This window comes from Dipteris shenzhenensis, chromosome 27 (assembly GCF_047967505.1).
Source record: "Dipteris shenzhenensis isolate YYH24624 ecotype China chromosome 27, Dip_SZ_1.0, whole genome shotgun sequence".
In the NCBI taxonomy this organism is placed as follows: Eukaryota; Viridiplantae; Streptophyta; class Polypodiopsida; order Gleicheniales; family Dipteridaceae; genus Dipteris; species Dipteris shenzhenensis.
The window spans coordinates 20,767,341-20,777,151 of record NC_141622.1 but is presented as its reverse complement, the minus strand read 5'-3'; the positions used below and the strand labels follow the sequence as shown (position 1 = coordinate 20,777,151).

At 46.5% G+C, this 9,811-nt stretch overlaps 1 protein-coding gene across 2 annotated transcripts; it reads right to left on the bottom strand.

The window, feature by feature from the left end:
• Nucleotides 1–309: 309 nt before the first annotated feature.
• LOC147884014 (nuclear pore complex protein NUP35-like) lies at nt 310–9,434 on the bottom strand. Of its 2 annotated transcripts, none has more exons than XM_087398977.1 (4): nt 9,173–9,434; nt 8,433–9,090; nt 8,231–8,342; nt 310–634 (listed from the first exon to the last, which is right to left on the bottom strand). In XM_087398977.1, the coding sequence occupies exons 2-4, from the start codon at nt 9,047–9,049 to the stop codon at nt 332–334; spliced, it is 1,032 nt and encodes a 343-aa protein (XP_087255103.1). In that variant the 5' UTR covers nt 9,050–9,090; nt 9,173–9,434; the 3' UTR covers nt 310–331. The 2 variants fall into 2 exon arrangements, with proteins under 2 accessions (XP_087255103.1, XP_087255105.1); XM_087398979.1 differs by having other exon boundaries at nt 8,433–9,051.
• Nucleotides 9,435–9,811: the final 377 nt, after the last annotated feature.

The window sequence follows — 9,811 nt, the reverse complement described above, 5'->3', positions numbered from 1 at the left end:
CGCTTTTAACAAAGAAGAAATACCCTGCACTACCAGATCATTCAGATCCGTTTAGATGACTGAAAATATTTAGATTAACTTCAAATTCATTTTCAATATTTAATCTAGCTTCAATTTCAATTTCAATGTTTAGTTTCAATTTCAAAACCAAAACAGAATCACAAATTGCAAGAGGCTTTGTGCCATGCATTTAAGACAATTTTCAATTATTAAAGGCCATCAACTCCACCATAAGGCCAGTAATGTGATGCTAAATGTTAGTGTCTGCTTCCTAAAGCCATATATAAACACAGACCTCACAAAATTTCAATCGGCTTTCTGCCTGTCCTTTTTATAGACCAAAAATAAGATCGGCAATCTTTGAAAAAGCTGATTTTGCTGGTGATGCAATGGATCCTGTTGCACGACCCCCTCCACTTGGCTGCAAGTAGTAAGATCGAGCAGATGCCTTAGCTGAAGGTGTGGATGTGCCTCCCCCTGGTATTTTTGGTGGTAGCACACTGAACACAGTTCCTTCACTTCTTTCAGTAAGGTCCTGCCTCTGCAAAAGGTCAACAGGCTTAACCCCCACCATTAAGGCTTCACTGATTTGCATGCCATGTTTGTAGAGCGCTTTTTGAGAATCGAGTTTGTCCTGAACATCAAATGATAAAGTCAGGAATCCTTGGAAGAAGAGTACAATGTGCAAGGATGACAATGCAAAAACCAAGAATGTCATGCCATGTAACTTTCTGTTATAGATGTATAGACAACCCATCATTTAAACGTGCATGAAAGCACTGTAAACTCCATGGTTTTAAAGGCTAACTTAACACATAATATACACGTCTTCCCAAACTCACTATGTAAAGTAAAAACAAGTTTTGCAGTTTTAAATATCACAAAAGTCAACCACAAGTTACAAAATGCAACAGGAGGAAACTTTCTCTGAGTATATCCATGGGAGCCAGGTTTGGGATTCTATTTTCCTCCTTTCTTTTCAGCCTTGATGAAATGAAAAAGGCCTCATTTGCATGTGGTAATTCTGCCTCTGCAATGCATTTTTAATAGGACTTCTAATTGCTCTTGCCTTTCACTAGTTCTATACTCTGGTCAAGCTCATGACGAAAGCTGTTTGACCGAGCCATTTGGGATACCAGTTTTCTCCCCCATATCATTATTTGCATTTCAATGGTCTAAGAGCACCCTTCTGGTGGTGCATGCTTCCCCATAACTATGTCAAAATTGGTTCTAAGTGTAGAGTTCAACGTGCACTTAGAATTATCAATTCGGAAGTTGAACAAGGCCACCACTTGGGGTTCTTCAAGGTTGGTCATGGGTCTAACACAGGCTACAGCAAGTGAGTTGAATAAGTGAAACATCGAAAAGCTAAATTGCCCTCACAAGGGTTGCATCAACTAAGGAAAACAGCAAACCTAGCATAGAGAAGAGAACATACACCAATTAATGGAGTTGTAGCGTGGTGAGCTCAAGACCTAGGGGCTCCAAGAAAGTCCCGCATGCTTGGGTCCATCATGGCCCCTAGTATCTTCTCCGCTTCCTACTTAAATAGCGGTGAGAGTCCACAATTCAAGGGGCACTGTATACATTGAGTGGGGGGAAAGAGTTCTCCATGAGATGTTTGATGGGTGTTAAAGTGCCTAAACAAAAAGGCGGCTTTCAAAACAAAACAAAACATAGAGAATAGAACACTAAAAGATCTCATCTTTGTTTCTCAAGCTTCATGAACATAATCCTTGGCACTGAGAAGACTGCAAGTCTATAATCTTGATTGAGTAGCAGAAACTAGTTTCATAATGAGGACATCATAGCTTAGATCTTCCAGGGCTTGAGATAATATAACTCAGAATAAATACCTATGAGAAAATTAATTTCACACCTTCTTAATTGAAGTCTTGGCCTCGCCATAAAACTTTCCAAATCATTACTTGAACTATTGATATTCTCCTATACTCATAACGGACATGCGACTTTGCCAGTCACAGAAATTAATTCCATAGCTCTATATTTCTTCGGCATATGTTCTTGCTATGTCCAATACTTGGATGAAGAGTACTTCAAGATCTATGGGAGTATGCGTGTACTGCCTTTGTTTTCCTGAAATAGACAAAGAGAAACAACACACTTCTTTTCCTTGTACAAGGGTTAGATCTCAATCTTAATAAACATGAAATAAAATACTTAGCTTTAGATGTTCACAACATCTCTAAAACCACTCGTCCAATGACAAGCCGGCATACTTTCTTAGCACTTCCACTCAGGATATTTGAAGGAAAAACATAAGATCTTGCATGAGTGACCATAAAAAACTTCGGATCTATATCCCATAGCATGAAGAAGATCATTAACCTGTACATATATCTATCACAATACTTGTGACACTCACTTTGATCATAACCTATCCCGTGAGTACTCTACACGTCTTTCCACCCTACTCACAGATCTCAAGGACATTCGCTCTTGGAAGATGGAGCCACTTTGATCACCTCCTCCCTTCATGAGGTTGCCCTGCACACTTTGACACACACCACCCGTTCCAATCACTTGCCATCTCTTGATCAATCCCTACAATAGCTGGTCGATGATGAGTATAAGGCATTACCCCGTCAATTGAGATTCGCCCAACTAAGCGTCGTCTTCAAGTGAGGTAGAGACCGTACTCGAGTATCATCGTCTGGTCCGCCAGAAGAAACAGGATTTTGTTCGCCAGAACTAGGAGGAGCTACTAAATATCATGTTTAGTAAACCCCAAGGACTTCTAGCAAAAGTTTCTTGTACGACAAGCCCCTCTCCTCTCACCGACACCAAACTCTCGCACTCTTATGCATGCACAATATAACATTCCCCACCAGCCTGTTAGAAAAGACCCAACAGAGGGTACGCACAGCGGAAGACTGATAGTAATGCCCAAGAGCTCACACGGTGTGCGTGTGGGGTGTGGAATCACAGGCTTCTTAACTTAATGTGCATAGATGTGCAAGCCACCAGTAAATAGACAATGCTCAAAGACAAATATAGAAGCAACTCTTTATATTCCTGTCCGTCCACAAAGTAGGGCAGGATACAATACCAACAGGTTCAACTACTAAATGTCAAGCACTTCTAGATCTCTGAGCCTGCGTGCTCCACCTCGAGCGTTTGTAGACTCTCTGTCTAGTGTGTTCTTCTCCACCTTACTGCCTGTGAATCAGCCTAGGCGGGCAGCCCCTGCCAAGCTTTGTCTGCAGCACACAGGTCCCCTTGGTCCTCCTGAATGTAGGCTCCAAGATAGCCGCTCCACTGCTCCAAACTGCTTGTGAATGGCTGCTCCAGAAGATGATGATCTCAGCAACCTTCTGCCCTAGAAGACAGTCTAGGTTCAGCCTCTCCCTGGAGCTAAGTCTGCAGCAAAACCTCTCTCCTCCACTTCCTGTGTAGAGGTTCAAGGATGGTGGAAATGCTGCTCCTCCCAAAGCTGCTTGGCTGGATAATAACTGAGGGCTGAATGCCCTCCTTATATAGGCCCAAAGGGCTGGTATTTGGACTGACCCAGCATGCCCAAAATGGCCGACTGCTGGTCGGTTTTCTGCTCCCTCTTTGGCCGACTTTCCTAGCCCCTCCTGGGGCTCAAAACCAGCCTTTGTTTTATTGTGCAGGGCCCAGCCCTTTTGACCAGCCTTTCTTTCCAAGGCCTGGTTGGCTGGCTCAACCAGCCCCAACCAGCCTTGTCACTGATCCAAGGTGATCCCTGCCCCGTCATATATTGCGTCACATATAAGGCCTGTTGCAGGCCCATCAGCCTGCCCACGGATCCCGCCATGCTGCAGCCCTTTGCCGGCTCCTTCTCCTACCCGTACACATCCGTACTATTGCTAACATCATCGCGCCCTTCATAGGACCCTACTGCAGTCCGTATGCCTGCTCTGCAATTCCGTCTTGCCAGGTCAAATCCAAGGTTTCATGCCCCTACCATCCGATGACGATGCTCCAGTAGCTCCCTGGTCGTAGTCCTCTGGAACATTTCGATGTCATTTCTGGTTCTTGACTTTTCAACCAGTGGCTCCTGCTCCCCCAGGTCCAGTTCCACTTCAGTACACCATCCTGGTACAAAGATCCAACTCTGGTAGCACCTCTTGGTACCAACACCTTCAGTCACGTTCCCGCCTTCGAACTCAAGCAATCCAAACGCCATGATCTTCCAGTTGTCCCCCTCATAATGAGTGAACAACCTGGAGTCTTCCAAGCACCATGCTCTGAGGGTCTGTTTCAACCTGTCCTTCCTTTGGCAAGGTCCGCAACAAAAGAATATCTTCAAATAACCTAGACCACGAACTCTCACCGAGCTCTCAAGTAGGTACTCTTCTGACTTCAGTACAACTTGTCATCACCTTCCAACAATCTGTGTCCGAGATTTGAAGAAGCACCCACACTTCCCCTTTTGCTTCCGAAGAAGGCCCGTTCCTTCCAATCTCGTGTGACCTGAGACAGATGAAGAGCAGATTCTCTCCACAGCATGCTATAAAGGCTTAACTTAAGAACATCAAGTATATACCAAATCGTCATACTGCCTGTGTGTGAAAGCAAACCATGCACCTCATCGAGGCACATACCAAAAACCTATGTAATCATGTATTGTCCCCTTTTGAAGTACAACAACCATCTAAACATGAATCCCTAGGGTACTCCATGGAATCCACGTTCGTGTCAGTATTAACAAACACGCACTTGGAAGATACCAAGCACTCCATGCTGTCCTTCACCTTCACAAAGGTTTCTGACTCCTCTTCGACCCACATCTCAATGTCAGAAATCATCACTGTGGTTTCTAGGTCGGCATATCTGACCTCAATGACACACAGAGATGTCACCAAGAACAGCTCTTCGATTACCACATTAGCTTTGGCTTTTGTGTCAGCCTCTGAATCTCAGTCGGACTCCTTGTTTTTCTGATCCACCTTCTTCTTTCTGCAATCCTTCAAAAAACGGCCTGGCGTGTCACAATAGAAGCACTTCTTCTACTTCCTCTTGGAAGTATCCTCGTCATCAGAGTCATCCTTCTTGGACTTGCCACCGTTAGGCTTGCCCTTTCCTTTGCCAGTGTAATCCTTCGCCAGCAACGTCTTGTCATCTTTGTCGTTGTTGTAGAGCTTCTCCCTAGCTTCTTCCTGGAGCAGTAATGGACCCAACTCCTCAAAAGTCAAAGGTTTGGTCCTCTCTCCTGTTGTCAAAGTCGTAACGAAGCCTCTGAAACTCTGTGATAGCCTCCGCATTACCATCAAGGCCAAATGGCACGAGTCCACCTTCTAACCAACCGATGCTAGTTGATCCCTTGCCACCTTGACCTTCGTCAAGTGGTCATATACCGAATCTTCCTCATCCATATCCAGGTTGTAGAGCTGATGCTGAAGAAGCAAGATCCGGGATGTGTTATCTGTCTAGTATAGATCCTTCAGAATGACCCACGCCTCATCTCGTATATATCCTTCAGATCTGTTATCTGTCTCGTATAGATCCTTCAGAATGGCCCACCATCTAGATGTGAGGAAGTACAGAGTCCGCCGTAGTTCCTATGATCAATGCCAGGGCGTGGGCATCTCTATCTTCCCAACCTTCGAGCTCCTCCCCATCTACTGTTATGAGTATCTTCCCCTTTTTGTCCACCATAACCTCTGGCTTCGCCTCCACCCCCGTTGTCAGTTTCCATAGCTTTCGAGCCACAAATGACTCTGGATCTTCACCTTCCAGATCGGGTAATTTGTCCTATCCAGTTTTCTAGACTCTCCAAAGTTAGGGATGGTGAAAGAAAGAAATCTGAGGGAGGAGGAAGGGAGAGAAGAGGCTGAAGAGGCTTCTAAGATCGACATCTCTATTGTTAAACCAAACAGCAAAGTCGAACAACCTTCCGTACACCAGAACTCCTTACGCACCTGACTCAACCTGAGTCTCCCTCCTCGCGAGAGCACCATCCTCCAGTCGTGGAAGTCGATTCCCAAGAGCTTCTGAATCAAGGTTGCTGCCTTTAGGCTCCCACACCTGTGAGCCTCCTACTTGGGCTTTAATACCATGTTAGAAATCGACCAACAGAGGGTACGCACAGCGGAAGACTGATAGAATAGCCCAGGGGGTCACACAATGTGTGTGGGGTATGGAATCACAAAATGTCTTTACTTAATGTGCATCACATAGATGTGCAGATCAGGAAATAGACAGTAGATATAGCCAGATATAGAATCCACCAAAACAATATATTTCCGTCCAAAACTATGGACACAACAAAAGAGAGAGATTCAGAGTCCCACCAATGATGTGGTCCTCTGATCTTACCAAAGGTCCTTCTCTATTTGCTAGTCTCTTCTAGAACCCTGAGTTCGCGTGCTCCACCTCAAGCGTAGTAGACTCTCTGTCCAGAATGTTCTTCTCCACTTTACTGCCTGGGTACAGTCTAGATGGGCAGCCTCCTGTGAACTAGGTCTGGAGCTTCAAGGTCTCTTTCTCCTCCTGTACATAGGCCAAAAGTTAGCCCTGCTGGTGGACTGGCTGCTCCAGAAGATGTTTTGTGAGGGCTGAATGGCCCTCTTTTATAGGTGCAGGGCCTGCTTGCAAAAACCGACCAGTCAGCCTAATGGCAGACTAGCATGCTGGCCGACCTGGTTAGCTTGCTGGCTGACCTGGTTGGCTTGCTGGCCAACTTGGTTGGCTGGTCCAACCAGCTCTATATAAGGGCCTATGACAGGCCCTTTTGGGCTGCTGCCTTTGACACTGTAGGAGCCTCTTGCAGGCCCTTTGCCTGCCCAATGCCCCCACCTTTTTGCAGCCCCTATGCTGCCTTGACAGCTGCCCACATGTCAGCCTGTGTGCTGCCCATGTGGCAGCCTCTGCCCTTTGCTGTGTGCTGCCCACATGACAGCCATCACGCTGTCCATGTGGCAGCCCCTTTTCTTCACTCTTTTCTCTGGGCCTGCCCTAGGTCTCCCTCCCCCATGCTCTCCTCATATGGGGGCCTACAGATGGGGAGGTGACCTTTCCAACACTAAGTTCTATGTCCCCATTTTGGCAAAGCTTTTTAACGAAGCAGACAGCATGGGTTTCCCCCACACCTAGACCCTTAACACCATCACTCCCATTCACGAGACAAGGGACCCCATGAGCCCGGAAAACTACAAGACCATTATGATTGAGCATGTCATGTCCAATCATAATGGTTAGAGGTCAACATCTCCTGATGTCACCTAGAGAGAGAACCATGTTTGTGGGTGTGCCCGCCCAATGAGTGAGGCTAGGGTAGACGAGTGAGGGCCAATGTTGTGGGTGTGCCCGCCCCTCTTGTGAGGCTTAGGTAGAGTAGGGTTGGCAGGATACCCAGTGCTCGAGGGGTTGCTGCCCATGTGCAGGGCTGTTCAGGGGCCCTCTTGAGGCCTGTTGTGCTGCCGCGTGGCAGCCCCTTTTGAGGCGCCTAGGGAGTCGGCTCCCTGATGAGCAGGTCAGCTGGAGGGAGAGGGCACAGCCCCTCATATAGGCTGGTGCAGCTCCCTATGGAGGGCTAGGGGCAGTCGGCCTTAGGGCCCAGGTGTTAGCATTATATGCATCTCCTGTCTACAGTGTACTTGTGTGCACACTGCTCTGAGTGAGGGCTTCTTTGTGGGTGTGCCCGCCTCTCGTGAGGTTCTTTCATTCCCGGTTCCACACTTGTATCTGACACTATTTTCCATCGGTCGGAGGCTATTCCTGCACTCAGAGGGGGCACTCACGAGACAGGGCCGAAGCGGAGGACAGAGGGGGACAGCTCCTGGCCGACCAGCTGGTCGGCCCAGTTGGCTGGCCGACCAGCTGCCTAGGCCAACTGAACCGACTCTTTAAATCGATTTTCACGATGAGAACAATGAAGCGGGCTTGTCTGAGCAAGGGGTACGCCACACACACTAGGCTTGAGCGGCAATGCTTTCCCTCCACCCATTGAGCTCATTATACCTAGATTTTCCAGCCTCATAGTCCCTTCAGGTTTTTGAAGACTTTAATAAGCTTTCTGTCTTTCTTTCTTTCTGCAACCGCAATAATGATTTTCTATTTACATATATAATGTGACTTGAGCATTACATGGCTTTGTGTCCACCAAAGTCTTGTGTCTGTAATATGTCTACTTTCAATTGTTCTCGCATGGGGCAGGGAAGGCAATGAAAAGAGAGGGGTGACGGGACGGAGATGCATCTAAACGTTGACATACATATATAGAAGAAAAGCCGGATGCAACCACCTGGAACTGAATATGAATCCAATTCGAACCTGCAGGACCGGGTACATGTCTTACAATTGTGCCACACTTCTCAAACTCACGCATGACGGAATTTGTTTCACCTGCTCGAAAGCTGTAACAAACAAAAACCTGGTCGTTGTAAGTCACAAAGCAGAAGAAGAGGCACATGCCCACCTCAGAAAAACCATGAGTGAGACCTTACCCAAAAACCGTTACCCATTCATCACAACCAGCGCTACCTTCACTTGATTGATATTCCGACCTCACAGTCTCTCTTATTGTCGGGAGTGTAAGCAACCCCCCCGATTGAAGTGGCTGTTGTACAACCCCAGAGACTGGACTCCAACTCTCTCTCGGGAAATTCCAAAGGTCAAAGCTTGGCCCTTCTTTAAATGGAGACCACCCGTTAGGACTGCCAGGACTTTTATGCTGAAGAGAATTCTGCGAGGGAGATCCAAACAAATATCCAGGTCCCTTATCTCCATGGGTGAACACATTGGGTGCTCTACTGCCTAAGTGTGACGCAGGACTTCTAGTAGGGGATTTGTCTTCTTCAAATCTGGAATCCAACGATCTAGACAAACTTTCACCAACTCCATCGGAAGAACGTCCAATCTCATTTTCAAGCGTGGCAATGGGAGGAGGAGGGTGGTCTGATCCCCCCAAGTTCTCTCTCCACAGTGCTACTGCTGCAGCCTGCCCTGATGTACCAAGTTCACCTTTCAATGCAGATGACCTGGTTGCTGGAGAAGCTGATAAATCTCGATAAAATAAGGACTGTGATCGTGGCCGTCGGCGACTAGGAACACTCGTATCCATTTCTGAGAGCGCGCGTATAAAAACCTTAGCTGGTTCTTAAGCTACAACAAGTAGCTAGTAAGAATCGAGCAGAACAAAACTGCAGATATCAAGAATGCAATGTTTGTGTAAGAGAAATCTTACGTAAATGCGTTTTGTTCGGCACAATCTTTCACATGAGGGAGTTGAAGGCGACTTTCTGATGGAAAAGGTCTTCAACCCATAACTCACAACAACTCAAAGCATCGACTATTTGTGTTAAGTGCCCACAACTGAAGTGAACCACCAGCATAGCTCTCACACTTGAAGCTAGAAACGATGACGACATAAGAGATTGACTCCAATGGGCTTGGTTGGAGAAGACTTCTCAGTGTAACCAAATAGGCAAGGAGAGTGCATTTCAAATATCAATGGCAATTGCAATTCAGTCCCTAGTTGTGGCTTACTTCTTAAGGTTTTTATAATTTCCCAATCCCACATAGAAGATTTGCTAACCTAGCCTAATTGCCACCCAAAGCTTCTCAGCAAAGGCTCTATTTAACCCCATTCACACCCTCTCCCTCCCGCTGCCTTTGCCCTCTACATGCACCCTTTACTTACTAGCTTGACCTCTTGTTATACCGCTCTAGCCATATGGTTAGCTTATGGATCAAGAACCACAACCTTCTTACTCTAGAGTATCTTGATTCACAATAGGTTGCAATGTAAACAACCCAATTTGAGGGACCTTGTCATCCCCAACTAGGAGTCAACGAGTGCTTCCACACACTTGAGTCCATTTCA